Source organism: Oncorhynchus kisutch, unplaced genomic scaffold (assembly GCF_002021735.2).
Source record: "Oncorhynchus kisutch isolate 150728-3 unplaced genomic scaffold, Okis_V2 Okis06b-Okis10b_hom, whole genome shotgun sequence".
In the NCBI taxonomy this organism is placed as follows: Eukaryota; Metazoa; Chordata; class Actinopteri; order Salmoniformes; family Salmonidae; genus Oncorhynchus; species Oncorhynchus kisutch.
Window position 1 is genome coordinate 5,589,963 of NW_022261983.1, and position 21,666 is coordinate 5,611,628.

Here is a 21,666-nt window from a genome sequence, read left to right on the forward strand (position 1 = left end):
CTTGCTGCTGGTGATTCTCTGATACACCTCTACGCAGACGACACCATTCTGTATACTTCTGGCCCCTCTTTGGACACTGTGTTAACTAACCTCCAGACGAGCTTCAATGCCATACAACTCTCCTTCCGTGGCCTCCAATTGCTCTTAAACGCAAGTAAAACTAAATGCATGCTCTTCAACCGATCACTGCCCGCACCCGCTCGCCCGTCCAGCATCACCACTCTGGACGGCTCTGACTTAGAATATGTGGACAACTACAAATACCTGGGTGTCTGGTTAGACTGTAAACTCTCCTTCCAGACTCGCCCTCATTTCATACTCGTCGTCAAACCCACTGGCTCCAGGTTATCTGCAAGTCTCTGCTAGGTAAAGCCCCACCTTCTCAGCTCACTGGTCACCATAGCAGCACCCACTCGTAGCACGCGCTCCAGCAGGTATATCTCACTGGTCACCCCCAAAGCCAATTCCTCCTTTGGTCGTCTATCCTTCCAGTTCTCTGCTGCCAATGACTGGAACGAACTGCAAACATCTCTGAAGCTGGAGACTCATATCTCCCTCACTAGCTTTAAGCACCAGCTGTCAGAGAAGCTCACAGATCACTGCACCTGTACATATCCCATCTGTAAACAGCCCATCTATCTACCTACCTCATCCCCATACTGTATTTATTTATTTATCTTGCTCCTTTGCACCCCAGTATCTCTACTTGCACATTAATCTTCTGCACATCTACCATTCCAGTGTTTAATTGCTATATTGTAATTATTTCGCCACCACGGGCTATTAATTGCCTCAACTCCCTTATCTTACCTCATTTACACTCACTGTATATAGACTTTTTGTTCTACTGTATTATTGACTATGTTTTGTTTATTCCATGTGTAACTCTGTTGTTGTATGTGTCGAACTGCTTTGCTTTATCTTGGCAAGGTTGCAGTTGCAAATGAGGACTTGTTCTCAACTAGCCTACCTGGTTAAATAAAGGTGTTCTCAACTAGCCTACCTGGTTAAATGAAGGTGTTCTCAACTAGCCTACCTGGTTAAATAAAGGTGTTCTCAACTAGCCTACCTGGTTAAATAAAGGTGTTCTCAACTAGCCTACCTGGTTAAATAAAGGTGTTCTCAACTATCCTACCTGGTTAAATAAAGGTGTTCTCAACTAGCCTACCTGGTTAAATAAAGGTGAAATAAAATAAAATAAATTTAAAAAATGTGCATGTCAACAATACAAGTAAGCCACCAGGAAAAGCCAGTTAGGATGCAATAGTGTAGACAACCCAGTCTAACATTAGAGAGAAACTATCATCATATTTTAGTTGGACCTCACTGTTCCCACAACTTCCAGTCTGACAATAACAAACCAGCTAACAGAATAGAAAACCACTTCTGCAAAGACGTTTCCACATTTGCTCAAAGACTGAAGTGAAACAGACTAATAGCTGTTAGCTAGCTGTGCTCTAACATAGGAGGAGAGTGTATGACAGGATTCATCTTGTATGTGCAGGGGAAGAAAAGGACAGCTAACTGACAGGGTACTACACACACAGGGAGCCCCCTCTGGAAACGCTAAGGGAGGCAGAAAAAGACAAGAAGACATCTAAGAGAAGAGCAGCAGGTTGGTAACCTCTAGCTGTTGTTTTACTGCTGAATTAACATGCACCATAGCTCAATTAGGCACGCTAAAGATGAAACGGACTATCTGCCTCTATGTCTGTCTGTCTGTCTGGCTGGTGGAGGGTGCGTGGGGCTGAAGTAGAAAAGTAATGTGTGTGTATCAAAATATGTTTGTGTTGGTTTTAAGTCTGTGACTATGAATGTGTAGACACTGCATTGTGTGTGTGTGTGTGCCCGGGCTAGTAATTACATCTGCGTCATTGTAATTATGTGTGTTTTTATTTACGCTTGGCTGTGGATATGAGTGAACACACTTCACGAGGTGTGTGTTCCAACAGCACCTATGAATCACACAACACATTGTTTACACCTTTTTAATAGTTCGTTTTTCATGACTAATCTATTTCAATATAGGTTTGTGCATCTGTTTACTAGTCGGTTGTCCTCTCTTGTCTCCACTGTACCACCAGGACACATCTGTTTACTAGTCGGTTGTCCTCTCTTGTCTCCACTGTACCACCAGGACACATCTGTTTACTAGTCGGTTGTCCTCTTGTCTCCACTGTACCACCAGGACACATCTGTTTACTAGTCGGTTGTCCTCTCGTCTCCACTGTATCACCAGGACACATCTGTTTACTAGTCGGTTGTCCTCTCTTGTCTCCACTGTACCACCAGGACACATCTGTTTACTAGTCGGTTGTCCTCTCTTGTCTCCACTGTACCACCAGGACACATCTGTTTACTAGTCGGTTGTCCTCTTGTCTCCACTGTACCACCAGGACACATCTGTTTACTAGTCGGTTGTCCTCTCGTCTCCACTGTATCACCAGGACACATCTGTTTACTAGTCGGTTGTCCTCTCTTGTCTCCACTGTACCACCAGGACACATCTGTTTACTAGTCGGTTGTCCTCTCGTCTCCACTGTACCACCAGGACACATCTGTTTACTAGTTGGTTGTCCTCTCTTGTCTCCACTGTACCACCAGGACACATCTGTTTACTAGTCGGTTGTCCTCTCTTGTCTCCACTGTACCACCAGGACACATCTGTTTACTAGTCGGTTGTCCTCTCTTGTCTCCACTGTACCACCAGGACACATCTGTTTACTAGTCGGTTGTCCTCTTGTCTCCACTGTACCACCAGATAGATTGCTGGGGCATGAAGGGGCAGTCTGCTGCTCTCCAGGAGCAGAGAAATCACACACACACACACACACACAGATGGAGCAAGGTGATGGAAAATGCAGCCTCATCACAGTCCACTCCAGACACCTTCCCTAACGACAGATTTCACGGGAGATATCTCAAGGACAGGCATTTCAGCAGCACACTAGAGCTCTGCAGCTGTGATTCAGGGGGTTCTGGGTGTAATTGTGGCCCCGTTGTTTGTGTTCCGTCCCCTTTGTCATTGAGAAAGGAGTAAATTCACAGGTGTACTGACAGAAGACATCACTAGCATAAACAAACTATTTACAGCGCCACATTAGAACATTTTATATGCTGTGTGTGTTCTGTGTGTGTTCTGTGTGTGCTGCGTGTGTGCTGTGTGTGTTCTGTCTGTGTTCTGTGAGTGTTCTGTGTGTGTTCTGTGAGTGCGTTTTTTGTACTTTCTTCCAGTATGTGTCTTTTGAAGCCGGCACCCAAAACATTGAGCTGAGCATGGCAATTTATCTTCCTGTTCTATACATAACAATATTCCCTTGGTTTCCCTTAATCATTAGGGAATGATAAATTACCCATGTTAAGGAGAAATCATGTACTGTAATGGCAGCCAATAAGCATTTGTCTATAAAGGTTGTGATTTCTATTCAGTCCCCACTATTCTCTCTGTCTGTCTCTCTCTATTGTTTCAGAGCATCTAACAACATCTACTACACTTTAAAGATGATATGATGTGTATTAGAGGTCAACCGATTCATCGGAATGGCCGATTAATTAGGGCCGATTTCTAGTTTTCATAACGATCGGGAATCTGTATTTTTAGACACCAATTATGGCCGATTACATTGCACTCCACGAGGAGATAGTGTTACGTGTTACGTGACTGCAGCAAGGAGCAAAGGTAAGTTGCTAGCTAGCATTAAACTGATCTTATAAAAAAACTATCAATCTTAACATTCTCACTAGTTAACTACACATGGTTGATGATATTACTAGTTTATCTAGCTTGTCCTGCGTTGCATATAATCGATGCGGTGCCTGTAAATTTATCATCGAATCACAGTCTACTTCGACAAACGAAATAAGCACTGTCGTTGCACCAATGTTAACGAACCATAAACATCAATGTCTTTCTTAAGATCAATACACAAGTATATATTTTTAAACCTGCATATTTGGTTAATAATGCCTGCTAACATGAATTTCATTTTAACTAGGGAAATGGTGTCACTTCTCTTGCGTTCAGTGCAAGCAGAGTCAGGGTATATGCAGTAGTTTGGGCTGCCTGGCTCGTTGCAAACTGTGTGAAGACCACTTCTTCCTAACAGAGACCATAATTAATTTGCCAGAATTGTACATAATTATGACATAACATTGAAGGTTGTGCAATGTAACAGCAATATTTAGACTTATCCCGTATTTCACTGAAAGAATAAACATTTTGTTTTCGAAATGATAGTTTCTGGATTTGACCATATTAATAACCTAAGGCACGTATTTCTGTGTGTTATTATATTATAATTAAGTCTATGATTTGATATTTGATAGAGCAGTCTGACTGAGCGGTGGTAGGCAGCAGCAGGCTCGTAAACATTCATTCAAACAGCACTTTACTGCGTTTTGCCAGCAGCTGTTTATGACTTCAAGCCTATCAACTCCCGAGATTAGGCTGGCAATACTAAAGTGCCTATAAAAACATCCAATAGTCAAAGGTATATGAAACACAAATGGTATAGAGAGAAATAGTCCTATAACGACTACAACCTAAAACTTCTTACCTGGGAATATTGAAGTCTCATGTTAAAAGGAACCCCCAACTTTCATATGTTCTCATGTTCTGAGCAAGGAACTTAAACGTTAGCTTTTTTACATGGCACATATTGCACTTTTACTTTCTTCTCCAAAACTTTGTTTTTGCATTATTTAAACCAAATTGAACAGGTTTCATTATTTATTTAAGACTAGATTTTATTGATATATTATAGTAAGTTAAAATAAAAGTGTTCATTCAGTATTGTTGTAATTGTCATTATTACATATATATATATATATAAAAATCGTCCGATTAATCAGTATTGGCTTTTTTTGGTCCTCCAATAATCGGCATCGGCGTTGAAAAATCATAATCGGTCGACCTCTATTGTGTATAGCCGCTGTACACATACAACCTTGAGCATGCACACACTAGAACCCCCCCCCCCCACACACACACACACACTGACTGTATTAGGCAGAGTCACTCCCTCAGGGAACAAAGCCAGCGGGGGACAGAGAGCGAGGGAACAACTTCAGCAGCACACACACAGCGGCAGCAGTATAATCAATTCAGTATCACGATATCTCTAACAATTAGTCACGCCTTCTAGCCTCACACACCGCTACAAAACGCCAGTCCTGTCATCTCTATCTACACAGACATCTCCATCAAATACCAATGCTTACAGTGAAGAACATGTACACACAGAACTAGCTATTAGCTAAGTCTCCCCAAATCACAATCCATCCCCTTCAGCCTTCACGTCATACAGACACTAATACACAGACCTCTCTTCTCAAAGCAACTCAACTCATCAACACAAAGTCACTCGCTGTAGTCAAACTATTCAGCATTGTTTCCTTGCTACAGTGTTATCCATGCTAGCAGAGATAGTCGGCGGTGGTAGGGGTTCAAACGTAAACCCAGAGTATTTACCATGCCGTGGAGGGCCCCTGGCCAGGCCTGTGTAGTGTCCCTCAGCTGGGCCCCTGGGAAGTACTGCTCGTCATGTGTGTGTCAACACAGTCCTAAAGCTACTGTACCATCACACACGCACACTGTTGACATCACGGTCCATGGCCATGCTGACAAGGCCTGAGTGTGTGTGTGTTCGAGAGCAAGCGTGTGTGTGTATGTGTGTGAGCAAGCGCGAGAGAGCGAGAGAAAGCGTGTATGTATAAGAGAGAGAGAGTGTGCATGTGTGTGTGTGCGAGTGTGTGTGGTCGCAGTATCCCAAAAGCAGCAGCAGACGTCTTGTTCAAGAACCAGTGATAATAACCCTGATGAAAACACAGCAAGAAGCTTCCCTCAGCATCGGTCCTTCCTGTACTCCTGTTTCTCCCTCTCTCTCTCTCTCTCTCTCTCTCTCTCTCCTCCCTCTCTCTCTCCTCTCAGTCTCTCTCTCTCTCTCTCTCTCTCTCTCTCTCTCTCTCTCTCACTGTCTCTCTCCTCACTCTCTCGCTCTCTCTCCTCACTCTCTCTCTCCTTTCTCTCTCTCACTCACTCTCTCGCTCTCCTCCCTCTCTCTCTCTCTCTCTCTCCTCCCTCTCTCTCTCCTCTCAGTCTCTCTCTCACTCTCTCCTCACTCTCTCTCTCTCCTCACTCTCTCTCTCCTTTCTCTCTCTCACTCACTCTCTCGCTCTCCTCCCTCTCTCTCTCTCTTCGTTTCTGCCTGCGCACAAATTCACATAATCCCGGTTTTCTCATTTCCCGCATCACCATGACAACAGAGCGCAGTAGCATCCCGACCCTCTGGTTGAGGGCTGAAGCAGGAAGCCAGCAGCACACACGTACATCCACACAACGTCATTCATCACAACAACACAAGCCACTGTCTATGCAGCAGTGATGTATTCCCATAGGAACAAATCCATCCATTATGTGCCAAACAAAACCCAGCTCTATACCGTACCATGCAGTGTCTCGTCTCTCTGACCCTCTCACACGTCTTTCCCTGGAGGCCAGAGAGTCAAGTCTGGTTTGAAACATGCCCATTGTGTGTGTGACTCTGTTACCCTGACTAGCCCTGTGCCCCAGACACACACAGAGTCCAATGACAAACTCAGTGACGCAGGGTGTTGATGACGTCACTGTGTGAGTGAAACCATGCCTCTTTATTTTCCCCTCATTCCATCTCTCTCTACATACCTGCTCTTTTGTTTCTCATCAGTCAGGCTAGTTAGGCTATATTCTACCATCTAGGTCTAGTCCTCATCTGTTCCATACAGCATCTGCTCTCTCTCTCTCTCCCTCCATTCTCTCCCCCTTCTTCCTCTCTCCCTTCTTTTTTTCTCTCTGCGTCATTATCACCGGCTGCCTGCCAGAGAGAGAGAAAGAGAGAGAGACAGCGAGAGAGAAAGAGAGAGAGACAGCGAGAGAGAAAGAGAGAGACAGCGTGAGAGAAAGAGAGAGAGAGACAGCGAGAGAGAAAGAGAGAGAGACAGAGAGAGAGAAAGAGAGAGAGACAGCGATAGAGAAAGAGAGAGAGACAGCGAGAGAGAAAGAGAGAGACAGCGAGAGAGAAAGAGAGAGACAGCGAGAGAGAAAGAGAGAGAGACAGAGAGAGAGAAAGGACAGGAGAAGAGGAGATAGAGGACACGGGTACAGGACTGCCACTACACACACACACACACACACAGTGGAATACATCAACAAAAGGTGGACATTCATACATCACACAACGGTCCTCATTGATATTCAGAGATTTTCTGATGATTAGAGATTCTGGTTGAATATTTGATTTCTATGTATATTTAAAAGGCTGCCAATCAGACTGTGGTGTTATTTTTTAGAATGTGTTATTAATTATGTTGCTTTAGGGCAAACAGGATGTCGAGGAACCTGAAGGCATTGTCCTAAAATAAATTACGTTTCCAGGAGTGGATCCCAAAACAAATGACGTTTCCAGGGGCGGGTCCCAAAATAAATGACGTTTCCAGGGGTGGATCCCAAAATAAATGACGTTTCCAGGGGCGGGTCCCAAAATAAATGACGTTTCCAGGGGCGGGTCCCAAAATAAATGACGTTTCCAGGGGCGGATCCCAAAATAAATGACGTTTCCAGGGGCGGATCCCAAAATAAATGACGTTTCCAGGGGCGGATCCCAAAATAAATGACGTTTCCAGGGGCGGATCACAAAATAAATGACGTTTCCAGGGGCGGATCCCAAAATAAATGACGTTTCCAGGGGCGGATCCCAAAATAAATGACGTTTCCAGGGGCGGATCCCAAAATAAATGACGTTTCCAGGGGTGGATCCCAAAATAAATGACGTTTCCAGGGGCGGGTCCCAAAATAAATGACGTTTCCAGGGGTGGATCCCAAAATAAATGACGTTTCCAGGGGTGGATCCCAAAATAAATGACGTTTCCAGGGGCTGATCCCCAAGCAAATGACGTTTCCAGGGGCGGATCCCAAAATAAATGACGTTTCCAGGGGCGGATCCCAAAATAAATGACGTTTCCAGGGGCGGATCCCAAAATAAATGACGTTTCCAGGGGCGGGTCCCAAAATAAATGACGTTTCCAGGGGTGGATCCCAAAATAAATGACGTTTCCAGGGGTGGATCCCAAAATAAATGACGTTTCCAGGGGCTGATCCCCAAGCAAATGACGTTTCCAGGGGCGGATCCCAAAATAAATGACGTTTCCAGGGGCGGATCCCAAAATAAATGACGTTTCCAGGGGCGGATCCCAAAATAAATGACGTTTCCAGGGGCGGATCCCAAAATAAATGACGTTTCCAGGGGCGGATCCCGAAATAAATGACGTTTCCAGGGGTGGATCCCAAAATAAATGTGTAAATTGATCAAAACATATGAAGTTAGTTTTATAGATCAAACCATGAGTAGCAAACTGTTTTTAAACGTGTGCATGGTTTTCTCTTCTGACAATATATATCAACTGATTCAAAGGGGGGGTGGCAGATATCAAAACTCTTCTGCCAAAGACTCAGGTAAGATCCTCGCCAAAAAGGAGGCTGTCGAGGAGCGGAGGACACTCCTCCGTTCGGGCTACTAGTGAATTGACCACATATCAGTTTCTGGGTCACGGAGGAGAGAGGACGGAGGACATGGGACGGAAGACAGACTTTTAGCCAAACGAGAAAAACATGACATATGTCATGTTTATGTCAGATCTGTCTGCCCAATTAGCTTCTCACCTTAGAAACCATCCAACCAATGAGATGGCCTACCTGTTCACTTCAAAACATACCAACAGAGCAAAACAAACATTTCACGATTGTTCACTGTAATGGCATGGCCATCCATTTTCCAATGTTACAAAGCAGTAGGAAAAGCCGAACAGGCAAGCCAATAAGACATAATACTTTGTATGGTCTACAATTGCTTTCACCTGTTCAGCTTTTCACCCTGCTTTGTAACATTGGAAAATGGACGGCCATGCCATTACAGAGCCACAATGTGTCAGCTAGCACTGTGTTGTGTCTGGTAACTATTAAACACACTTACAGAGCCACAATGTGTCAGCTAGCACTGTGTTGTGTCTGGTAACTATTAAACACACTTACAGAGCCACAATGGACGCCTAGTGTCAGCTAGCACTGTGCTGTGTCCGGTAACTATTAAACACACTTACAGAGCCACAATGGACGCCTAGTGTCAGCTAACACTGTGTTGTGTCCGGTAACTATTAAACACACTTACAGAGCCACAATGGACGCCTAGTGTCAGCTAGCACTGTGTTGTGTCCGGTAACTATTAAACACACTTACAGAGCCACAATGGACGCCTAGTGTCAGCTAGCACTGTGTTGTGTCCGGTAACTATTAAACACACTTACAGAGCCACAATGGACGCCTAGTGTCAGCTAGCACTGTGTTGTGTCTGGTAACTATTAAACACACTTACAGAGCCACAATGGATGCCTAGTGTCAGCTAGCACTGTGTTGTGTCCGGTAACTATTAAACATACTTACAGAGCCACAATGGACGCCTAGTGTCAGCTAGCACTGTGTTGTGTCTGGTAACTATTAAACACACTTACAGACTACCATGCCGTGATGTCCAAGAGAGTGCGAGGAAACCAAAGCAGTATTTGTCACTAAACACAGCCAGCGATGCATGGCCCAACCACGAGACAGCCGGCTGAACTCTGCTCATCACTTACACACCATTACAGAGCCCCAATGGCGCCTATTGTCAACGAGCATTGTGTTGTGTTAGTGTCTGTCTTGTAACTGCCTGTCCAGTGGGCTCTGATGTGGGTGGCTGGGGAGTCTGACCTTACCACTTCCTTTCCTTAGCATGAGAGGGGAGCCACACACAGGCACAACATGATTGCTGATTTCAGGGACTGATAGTTTTGGGGTTTGCACACACACACACACACACACACACACACACACACACACACACACACACACACACCACACACACACACACACACACACACACACACACAGAGGAAGCATGCTAACAGAGCACCCACAGAGAGCTAGTATGCTAACAGAACACCCAACGGAGAGCTAGTACGCTAACAGAGCACCCACAGAGAACTAGCATGCTAACAGAGCACCCAACAGACAGCTAGTATGCTAACAGAGCACCCAACAGAGAGCTAATATGCTAACAGAGCACCCAACAGAGAGCTAGCATGCTAACAGAGCACCCAACAGAGAGCTAATATGCTAGGAGAGCACCCAGCAGAGAGGTAGTATGCTAACAGAGCACCCACAGAGAACTAGCATGCTAACAGAGAACCCAACAGAGAGCTAATATGCTAGGAGAGCATCCAGCAGAGAGCTAATATGCTAACAGAGCACCCAACAGAGAGCTAGCATGCTAACAGAGCACCCAACAGAGAGCTAATATGCTAGGAGAGCACCCAGCAGAGAGGTAGTATGCTAACAGAGCACCCACAGAGAACTAGCATGCTAACAGAGCACCCAACAGAGAGCTAATATGCTAGGAGAGCACCCAGCAGAGAGGTAGTATGCTAACAGAGCACCCACAGAGAACTAGCATGCTAACAGAGAACCCACAGAGAGATAGCATGCTAACAGAGCACCCACAGAGAACTAGCATGCTAACAGAGTACCCGCAGAGAGCTAGCATTCTAATAGAGCACCCACAGAGAGCTAGCATGCTAACAGAGCACCCACAGAGAGCTAGCATGCTAACAGAACACCCACAGAAAGCTAGCATGCTAAAAGAGCAAAACACACTTCAATAGCTGTTGTTATAGCTGTGGGGTAGCCCAGTCTAGCCCAGGAAAGGACAGGGGAGGATAATGGGGAGAAGTGAAAAGAGACAAAGAGGGATCACCATGGTGACAGTCAGCCAGGGGAAACCAGGGAGATTTCTCTCTCCTGTCAGAGGGAAGTGAGGCCGGGGGGCGAGGGCATTCCTGGAGGAACTACAAGGGCTGTCCCTGCCTAACCCCTAAAGGACAGTCCCTGCCTAACCCCTAAAGGACTGTCCCTGCCTGACCCCTACCCCCTAAAGGACTGTCCATGCCTGACCCCTAACCCCTAAAGGACTGTCCCTGCCTGACCCCTAAAGGACTGTCCCTGCCTGACCCCTACCCCCTAAAGGACTGTCCATGCCTGACCCCTAACCCCTAAAGGACTGTCCCTGCCTGACCCCTACCCCCTAAAGGACTGTCCCTGCCTAACCCCTATCCCCTAAAGGGCTGTTGCTGCCTGACCCCTAAAGGACTGTCCCTGCCGGACCCCTACCCTCTAAAGGACCAACCCTGCCTGACCCCTACCCTCTAAAGGACAGTCCCTGCCTGACCACTACCCTCTAAAGGACTGTCCCTGCCTGACCCCTACCCTCTAAAGGACTGTCCCTGCCTGACCCCTAAAGGGCTGTCCCTGCCTGACCCCTAAAGGACTGTCCCTGCCTGACCCCTACCCCCTAAAGGACTGTCCCTGCCTGACCCCTACCCCCTAAAGGACTGTCCCTGCCTGACCCCTACCCCCTAAAGGACTGTCCCTGCCTGACCCCTACCCCCTAAAGGACTGTCCCTGCCTAACCCCTAAAGGACTGTCCCTGCCTGACCCCTAGCCCCTAAAGGACTGTCCCTGCCTGACCCCTACCCCCTAAAGGACTGTCCCTGCCTAACCCCTACCCCCTAAAGGGCTGTCGCTGCCTGACCCCTAAAGGACTGTCCCTGCCTGACCCCTACCCTCTAAAGGACCAACCCTGCCTGACCCCTACCCTCTAAAGGACAGTCCCTGCCTGACCCCTACCCTCTAAAGGACTGTCCCTGCCTGACCCCTACCCCCTAAAGGACTGTCCCTGCCTAACCCTTACCCCCTAAAGGGCTGTCGCTGCCTGACCCCTAAAGGACTGTCCCTGCCTGACCCCTACCCTCTAAAGGACCAACCCTGCCTGACCCCTACCCTCTAAAGGACAGTCCCTGCCTGACCCCTACCCTCTAAAGGACTGTTCCTGCCTGACCCCTACCCTCTAAAGGACTGTCCCTGCCTGACCCCTAAAGGGCTGTCCCTGCCTGACCCCTACCCCCTAAAGGACTGTCCCTGCCTGACCCCTACCCCCTAAAGGACAGTCCCTGCCTGACCCCTACCCTCTAAAGGACTGTCCCTGCCTGACCCCTACCCTCTAAAGGACTGTCCCTGCCTACCCCCTAAAGGACAGTCCCTGCCTGACCCCTACCCTCTAAAGGACTGTCCCTGCCTGACCCCTACCCTCTAAAGGACTGTCCCTGCCTGACCCCTAAAGGGCTGTCCCTGCCTAACCCCTAAAGGACTGTCCCTGCCTGACCCCTACCCCCTAAAGGGCTGTCGCTGCCTGACCCATAAAGGACTGTCCCTGCCTGACCCCTACCCTCTAAAGGACCAACCCTGCCTGACCCCTACCCTCTAAAGGACAGTCCCTGCCTGACCTCTACCCTCTAAAGGACTGTCCCTGCCTGACCCCTACCCTCTAAAGGACTGTCCCTGCCTGACCCCTAAAGGGCTGTCCCTGCCTGACCCCTACCCCCTAAAGGACTGTCCCTACCTGACCCCTACCCTCTAAAGGACTGTCCCTGCTTGACCCCTACCCTCTAAAGGACTGTCCCTGCCTGACCTCTACCCCCTAAAGGACTGTCCCTGCCTGACCCCTACCCTCTAAAGGACTGTCCCTGCCTGACCCCTACCCTCTAAAGGACTGTCCCTACCTGACCCCTACCCTCTAAAGGACTGTCCTTGCCTGACCCCTACCCTCTAAAGGACTGCCTGACCTCTACCCCCTAAAGGACTGTCCCTGCCTGACCCCTACCCTCTAAAGGACTGTCCCTGCCTGACCCCTACCCTCTAAAGGACTGTCCCTACCTGACCCCTACCCTCTAAAGGACTGTCCTTGCCTGACCCTACCCTCTAAAGGACTGTCCTTGCCTGACCCCTACCCTCTAAAGGACTGTCCCTGCCTGACCTCTACCCCCTAAAGGACTGTCCCTGCCTGACCCCTACCCTCTAAAGGACTGTCCATGCCTGACCCCTACCCTCTAAAGGACTGTCCCTACCTGACCCCTACCCTCTAAAGGACTGTCCTTGCCTGACCCCTACCCTCTAAAGGACTGTCCCTGCCTGACCTCTACCCCCTAAAGGACTGTCCCTGCCTGACCCCTACCCTCTAAAGGACTGTCCCTGCCTGACCCCTACCCTCTAAAGGACTGTCCCTGCCTAACCCCAAAAGGACAGTCCCTGCCTGACCCCTACCCCCTAAAAACTGTCCCTGCCTGACCCCTTCCCTCTAAAGGACTGTCCCTGCCTGACCCCTATGCTCGAAAAAGGATGATCATGGCGCTCAGCTAAGACAATGACCATGACACATCACAAGGAGTGTTCCCTCACTCTCCTCTCCCAGACAAATACTATACAGATGTAGGATCTTAATTTGAGCCAGTTTGCTAGAGTAGAAAAATGATCCTGCAGCTACAGGGAATGTGAATTATTAAGTGGATTTTAATTCAAGAAAAACATTATAGGGGTTGATACATTTTTCATTAGGGTAAAAAAAGTATGATATTTTAAAAGTGGAACTAACAAACTTTAGAAGCTTTTTTAAACCTTGAATACACTGAAAGTTTTCATTTCCTGCTTTGTAGGAAAATTCTCAGCAACAAAAGAGTGATCAGATTAAGATCATACATTTGTACATGTGCATGTTCTGTAGCTCAACAAATAGGAACATAAGAGCACACACACACACACACACACACACACACACACACACACACACACACACACACACACACACACACACACACACACACACACACACACACACACACACACACACACACACACACACACACACACACACAGCACCTTGGGGCAGCACTCAGGTGCTTGATCCCCACTCAGAGGTGATCCTCTTAGGTCATTCTAAATTAGACTGGGGGGGGGGGGGGGGGTGAGAGGGTAATTAAGTTTTATGGCATATTCCCCTCTAAACCCTCAATGGACTGGTCCACTTTACCAGAGTCCCAACTGACAAACTGTCAATCGAGAGTCTTTGAAGGCCCTCCACCTCCCTGCCTTGTGATGTTTTTATGATAAGAGTGAAGAGAGACAGGTTCAGAACAGTGAAGAGTAATATTTCAGGGGAGTGAGAGAGAGAGAGACAGGTTCAGAACAGTGAAGAGTCTAATATTTCAGGGGAGTGAGGGAGAGACAGGTTGAGAACAGTGAAGAGTCTAATATTTCAGGGGAATGAGAGAGAGAGAGAGAGACAGGTTCAGAACAGTGAAGAGTCTAATATTTCAGGGGAGTGAGAGAGAGAGAGAGAGAGAGACAGGTTCAGAACAGTGAAGAGTCTAATATTTCAGGGGAGTGAGAGAGAGACAGGTTCAGAACAGTGAAGAGTCTAATATTTCAGGGGAGTGAGAGAGAGAGAGAGAGACAGGTTCAGAACAGTGAAGAGTCTAATATTTCAGGGGAGTGAGAGAGAGAGAGAGAGAGAGACAGGTTCAGAACAGTGTAGAGTCTAATATTTCAGGGGAGTGAGAGAGAGACAGGTTCAGAACAGTGAAGAGTCTAATATTTCAGGGGAGTGAGAGAGAGAGAGAGAGACAGGTTCAGAACAGTGAAGAGTCTAATATTTCAGGGGAGTGAGAGAGAGAGAGAGAGACAGGTTCAGAACAGTGAAGAGTCTAATATTTCAGGGGAGTGAGAGAGAGACAGGTTCAGAACAGTGAAGAGTCTAATATTTCAGGTGAGTGAGAGAGAGAGACAGGTTCAGAACAGTGAAGAGTCTAATATTTCAGGGGAGTGAGAGAGAGAGAGAGAGAGACAGGTTCAGAACAGTGAAGAGTCTAATATTTCAGGGGAGTGAGAGAGAGAGAGAGAGACAGGTTCAGAACAGTGAAGAGTCTAATATTTCAGGGGAGTGAGAGAGAGAGAGAGAGAGAGAGACAGGTTCAGAACAGTGAAGAGTCTAATATTTCAGGGGAGTGAGAGAGAGAGAGAGAGAGAGAGACAGGTTCAGAACAGTGAAGAGTCTAATATTTCAGGGGAGTGAGAGAGAGAGAGAGACAGGTTCAGAACAGTGAAGAGTCTAATATTTCAGGGGAGTGAGAGAGAGAGAGAGAGAGAGACAGGTTCAGAACAGTGAAGAGTCTAATATTTCAGGGGAGTGAGAGAGAGAGAGAGAGAGAGACAGGTTCAGAACAGTGAAGAGTCTAATATTTCAGGGGAGTGAGAGAGAGACAGAGGAATGCTAAAATAGGGAGTCGGTTGGGAGTGATTTTAGGAATTCAAAGGGGGAGTGGTGTTTAGGACAGAATTGATGACTCACACAATCATATCCCTACAGAAACCACACAGGCCCTGTGTGAATGATTTAATTCCTGGAAATATTGGCTGATTAGAAACATCTCCATCTAAAGACATTTGGTCCACTCAGGGCCCAGACACAGCTAAGAGACAGTATGACCTCCCTAGTTGTTTCTTGTGACCCGTTGAGGATGACGGCACCGATTGGAATACAGTTCTCTTGCTCTGTCTTTATCCCTCCCTCTCCCACCACACAGAGCCTGGGACCTCCACACAGGTCTAACACACACAGGCCGTCCGTCCTCCTTCCAAACTACTAATTACTGACTGTGGACGGTTCAACCGCGAGTCAACAACAACCGCCTCACCAGCCTCAGAGGGAACCCATATGCAGCTGCTTCAAATGCCAGCAGGCTGGCCCAGCAGCCTCAGCCTGTTCCATCTCTCTGGGTAGAAAGCAGAAAGCCAGCAGGCTGGCCCAGCAGCCTCAGCCTGTTCCATCTCTCTGGGTAGAAAGCAGAAAGCCAGCAGGCTGGCCCAGCAGCCTCAGCCTGTTCCATCTCTCTGGGTAGAAAGCATAAAGCCAGCAGGCTGGCCCAGCAGCCTCAGCCTGTTCCATCTCTCTGGGTAGAAAGCATAAAGCCAGCAGGCTGGCCCAGCAGCCTCAGCCTGTTCCATCTCTCTGGGTAGAAAGCAGAAAGCCAGCAGGCTGGCCCAGCAGCCTCAGCCTGTTCCATCTCTCTGGGTAGAAAGCATATAGCCAGCAGGCTGGCCCAGCAGCCTCAGCCTGTTCCATCTCTCTGGGTAGAAAGCAGAAAGCCAGCAGGCTGGCCCAGCAGCCTCAGCCTGTTCCATCTCTCTGGGTAGAAAGCAGAAAGCCAGCAGGCTGGCCCAGCAGCCTCAGCCTGTTCCATCTCTCTGGGTAGAAAGCAGAAAGCCAGCAGGCTGGCCCAGCAGCCTCAGCCTGTTTCATCTCTCTGGGTAGAAAGCAGAAAGCCAGCAGGCTGGCCCAGCAGCCTCAGCCTGTTTCATCTCTCTGGGTAGAAAGCAGAAAGCCAGCAGGCTGGCCCAGCAGCCTCAGCCTGTTCCATCTCTCTGGGTAGAAAGCAGAAAGCCAGCAGGCTGGCCCAGAAGCCTCAGCCTGTTTCATCTCTCTGGGTAGAAAGCAGAAAGCCAGCAGGCTGGCCCAGCAGCCTCAGCCTGTTCCATCTCTCTGGGTAGAAAGCAGAAAGCCAGCAGGCTGGCCCAGCAGCCTCAGCCTGTTTCATCTCTCTGGGTAGAAAGCAGAAAGCCAGCAGGAATTCTTGTGGGCAGAGAAAGACTTAGACTGTGACTGGGACTAGTACAGCTTCAAACACTTAAACATAGGAACGGGACATCTGGTAGAAATGGAATGTGTGTGTGTGAGAGAGAGCGAGAGAGAGAGAGAGAGAGAGAGAGATAAACCAGGTTTGAGTGGAAAGATGGTGGAGGGATGAATGGATGGAGAAACAGAGGGAGGGAAGGATGGATGAGAGGAAGGAGGAAGAAAGTGATGGAGGGAGTTAAGGGAGAGAAGGAGGAAGAGAGAGAGAGTGAGGTGATATTTACATAGGAGACATTATCCCAGTGATAGCTGCAGGTGGTTGTGATCAGGCAGGAGGAGAGCATGAGACCAAGACTCATGACAACAGCACGTAGAACACAGTGAACGCTTCACAAATCAATATATTATTGGCTGCATAAAATCACCATAACGAGTGAGTGTGCACTGCCTGTGTGTATGTGCGGATGTGTGTATGCATGTGTGTGCCTGAATGAGTATGTGTTTGTGTGTGTTAAGGTTAGTTTTTTACAGCACTGAAAATCATACTGTTGGTATTTCGAAATACCCCGGTATACGGTGTGTGTGTGTGTGTGTGTGTGTGTGTGTGTGTGTGTGTGTGTGTGTGTGTGTGTGTGTAGTCATGATGGCACAGCAAGCTGAGGCCCAGCTGAGGTGAGCAGTACTGACCTGTTGTCTAATCAGCCTGTTCCTGGGTCTGCTGTGTCTGTATTAGATAAGACAGACCTGTTAAAACCCATCCATCCACAGTCACAGTCATTGAGACAACAAGCCAGACCACAGCCTCTCATCACCCGGGACAGAACCACTGACTGTCCTGCTACTCCTCTCCTCCTGCTCTTCTCGGGGTTGATTAAGCCAACAACTCATACACACAGTGGAGGAGGTGGTGGTGAATGGTGGTGGGGTCCTTCCACCAAATGAGTCCCTTTTGCATCCCTTTGATATTTGAAGTAGAAAATCTGCACCAATATTGAATTTGAAAAGCCACTTCTATTAAGTGCCCTTTAATAAAGGCTACATGGAAAATTCAACAACTCAGATTTTCATGTGAATAAATACTTGCTAAAGTGCCCAAATTCAGCATTTTGACATGTTCCTCTGTGTCCCTCTGTGTCCCTCTGTGTCCCTCTGTGCCCCTCTGTGTCCCTCTGTGTCCCTCTGTGTCCCTCTGTGCCCCTCTGTGTCTCTCTGTGCCCCTCTGTGTCCCCTCTGTGTCTCTCTGTGCCCCTCTGTGTCCCCTCTGTGTCTCTCTGTGCCCCTCTGTGTCCCCTCTGTGCCCCTCTGCGTCCCCTCTGCGTCCCCTCTGTGCCCCTCTGTGTCCCCTCTGTGCCCATCTGTGTCCCTCTGTGTCCCCTCTGTGTCTCTCTGTGCCCCTCTGTGCCTCTCTGTGCCCCTCTATGCCCCTCTGTGTCCCTCTGTGCCCCTCTGTGTCTCTCTGTGCCCCTCTGTGTCTCTCTGTGCCCCTCTGTGCCCCTCTGTGTCCCCTCTGTGCCCCTCTGTGTCCCCTCTGTGCCCCTCTGTATCCCCTCTGTGTCCCTCTGTGTCCCCTCTGTGCCCCTCTGTGTCCCTCTGTGCCCCTCTGTGTCCCCTCTGTCTCTCTGTGCCCCTCTGTGTCCCCTCTGTGTCCCCTCTGTGCCCCTCTGTGTCCCCTCTGTGTCTCTCTGTGTCCCCTCTGTGTCCCTCTGTGCCCATCTGTGTCCCTCTGTGTCCCTCTGTGTCCCCTCTGTGTCTCTCTGTGCCCCTCTGTGTCTCTCTGTGCCCCTCTATGCCCCTCTGTGTCCCTCTGTGCCCCTCTGTGTCTCTCTGTGCCCCTCTGTGTCCCCTCTGTGTCTCTCTGTGCCCCTCTGTGCCCCTCTGTGCCCCTCTGTGTCTCTCTGTGCCCCTCTATGCCCCTCTGTGTCCCTCTGTGTCTCTCTGTGCCCCTCTATGCCCCTCTGTGTCCCTCTGTGTCCCTCTGTGTCTCTCTGTGTCCCTCTGTGACTTCTAGGAAGATTTAACCCACGTTTTCACCATCACTGTAAAGCACTAGTTATTTTGTTGCTTTGACAAAGTCATTTCTGAAGATTTTCTGAAGAACTCTCGTTTTACTGTTCAACTATTCCTTTAAAAATGTGTTTTTAATAAACATTGAACAATAGTGTAATCATAGTGTAAAACCAGGTGAGCTGCTTCTCTTTTTGGCCATTTTCTGATGTTTTGTGGTGGGAAACTGACCCCTGTTCCCCATACTGTAGATACACAGGCTGGAAATGGTTTAACAATACATTAACAAAGGTTTGCATTCAATTTCTCCTCCCTGTTGCACACAACATACTTCCATTACCCCATTATAAGGGGATTTACGGCTGATTTATGACATCTTCAACCTTGTTACGGTCAACCCCTGTTACGGTCAACCCTCTTATGGTCAACCCTCTCACAGTCAACCCTCTTACAGTCAACCCTGTTACATTATTGGGTACTTACTATAGTCATGTTTTTATTTAACCTCTTAAGATGGGAAACATGTTTTTATTAAGTTGAACATGTGCTCTTTATGACAGAATGTTCAAATTAGGTGTAATCACTACCCACACTACCCAAAAGGGACTCATTTGGTGGACCGATCCAGTAACACATTGTTAATATAATCACCCAGCTTTACCTGCTTGCCTCCGATCCTCCTGGAGCCTCATGGCCCTTATGACTGCTACCATGTCCCTTCCTTACAGCCTTTATGTTATCCTAGTACGCCACAGGTTCATAGTCCTGTGCTGTTGATGTGAACACTATGTACGTGCTGCAGGCTCCAGGACTCATGATGGGCCAGGTGATCATCTAATTCTCCCCTGCAGGGCCAGCCTGACCCAATCACTGGGTCTCTCCATAACATAAGGAGAGAGAGAGAGCGAGAGAGAGAGAGAGTGAGAGAGAGAGAGAGAGAGAGAGAGAGAAGAGGGCAGCTGGTCTCACACTCTCTGACGCACAACAGCGACCTGAGGCCGGCAGGCAGGCAGGCAGGCCTGGTGTGTGTGTGTGGTTAGATGTTTCAGCAGATACACACGGCACCCTCAGAGGTCTGGAGCAGCATTGATAACATTAGCCTGCTGATTCCCTGTATGGTGTTCTGAGTCAGTCTCCACTCTACAGTCAATGGATCAGTCTCCACTCTACAGTCAATGGATCAGTCTCCACTCTACAGTCAATGGATCAGTCTCCACTCTACAGTCAATGGATCAGTCTCCACTCTACAGTCAATGGATCAGTCTCCACTCTACAGTCAATGGATCAGTCTCCACTCTACAGTCAATGGATCAGTCTCCACTCTACAGTCAATGGATCAGTCTCCACTCTACAGTCAATGGATCAGTCTCCACTCTACAGTCAATGGATCAGTCTCCACTCTACAGTCAATGGATCAGTCTCCACTCTGCAGTCAATGGATCAGTATCCACTCTACAGTCAATGGATCAGCCTCCACTCTACAATCAATGGACGTTCCAAAATGTCTGACCTGCTGTTAGCTGCCACTGAACCAGAACTGAACTGTTTCTGGGCCTGCTGCTACAAAACAACACTCACTCACTCAGAGGACAGCAGAGGAGATGGAGCCATAGAGAGCCTGAGAGGGGCCACACACAGATACAGGGAAACAGATTCACAAAGCAAATGTGCATCGGCCCAATGTGGGCAGCTTACATCATGCCAATTGTGGACGTTTGCCGGGAAAAGAAGGGCTTATTTCAAGCAAAGTGAGGGCTGACCTCACCAGATATGGGCTGCCCACACTGGCCCACACTGGACCAGATTCAGATTCACATCAACTTTATTATCCCACCAGGGGCAAAGTCATTTGGTCATGTGTTTAAAAAAAACTACATAAAACATGAAAACACAGAAACTACACCAAATAATTCATTCAAAGTGCTATAGCTACACATTTAAAGTGAAAGTGCAATATGGCTGTTGGAATAAAGAGTCCCCATATCTATCTGTTTTCATTTTCTTTTGAAGAAGAAGACTCTTTCCCTTGTCGGGCTGCTGCTGTGACTGAGTTTTGAGTGAAGGGGATGGGTACTGCCCTGTAAAATGCTTTCACGTTTTAGGAGGGTGAGTTTTGTGTACAGATTGGTGGCTGATTCGTGATCTATACCAATTGTAATTCCCGCAGTCTATAATCAAGCGCTGAAGCTTGACTTGGTCTTGAACTCGCATGTTTCCAAACACGCATATCAGACCAAAGGACAGCACACACTGCAGGACAGATTTATAGAACATTTGTAAGATATGGCGGTCGACATTAAAATGGTTCAGTTTGCGTTAAAAAAACCTTCTCTGTTGCAATTTCTTTATCTTTGCAAAGGCACAGTCATTGAATTTCAGTTTATTGTCTATTCCGATTCCAAGGTACTTCTATGTGGTCACTCTATTGACTGATTCCCCGTTAATCTTTTTCGGGGGTAGTGGAGTTTTGTTCCTTCTGAAATCAATTTCCAGCTCTTTTGTTTTCTTAACGTTTATTTCAAGAAAGTTATCTGCACACCACTGGATGAATTTAGCCATTTCTCTGACAAAACCTTGACGAGAGGCTTGTGGGCTGCGTCAGAGGCTTGGTCTGGGTGGAGGAAACCCACAACAGCAGTGTTATCTGCATATTTAAAAAACATGTGGGCTGTGTCAGAGGCTTGACAATCGTTTGTGTACAGCGTGTACCGTATTGGTTAAAGTACACAACCTTGAGGGGCTCCTGTATTCACCATTCTAGATGTAGAGATGGCGGAGTTAAACTTCACTTGTTGAGTACGGTTCACAAGGAAACTATTCATCCACTTGATCAGTAGAGAGTTGAACAATGCCTTGGGGTCCAATGTGGAGGCGATGAGCAACCGGCATCGGCCCACTGTGGGAAGCTTACGTGAGGCCAATATTTTAGCTTACGTTTTGGGCCAATATGAACATGTTTGCTGGGTGACATCCAGCCAAACCTAGATGGTCGGAGCCACACCCTCAGTGCATAGGGCTCTGGTCAAGAGTAATGCACTATCAAATCAAATCAAATTTGAATACAAAAGGGATTTGA

The 21,666-nt window shown here is 47.8% G+C and overlaps 1 protein-coding gene across 2 annotated transcripts in view; it reads right to left on the minus strand.

Annotated features, from left to right (window-relative positions):
• Positions 1 to 21,666, minus strand: part of prkar1b (protein kinase, cAMP-dependent, regulatory, type I, beta) — a 194,405-nt gene that overhangs the window by 151,830 nt on the left and 20,909 nt on the right. Inside the window, exon 1 of one of the 2 annotated variants that reach the window (XM_031814386.1) lies at positions 5,471 to 6,506. The exons of the other annotated variant lie outside the window; for it this stretch is intronic. Coding sequence (XP_031670246.1) covers positions 5,471 to 5,473 — 3 coding nt within the window. The 5' untranslated portion in view covers positions 5,474 to 6,506. Of the gene's footprint in view, positions 1 to 5,470; positions 6,507 to 21,666 lie in introns of those variants that run through there. 2 annotated transcript variants of the gene reach the window in all.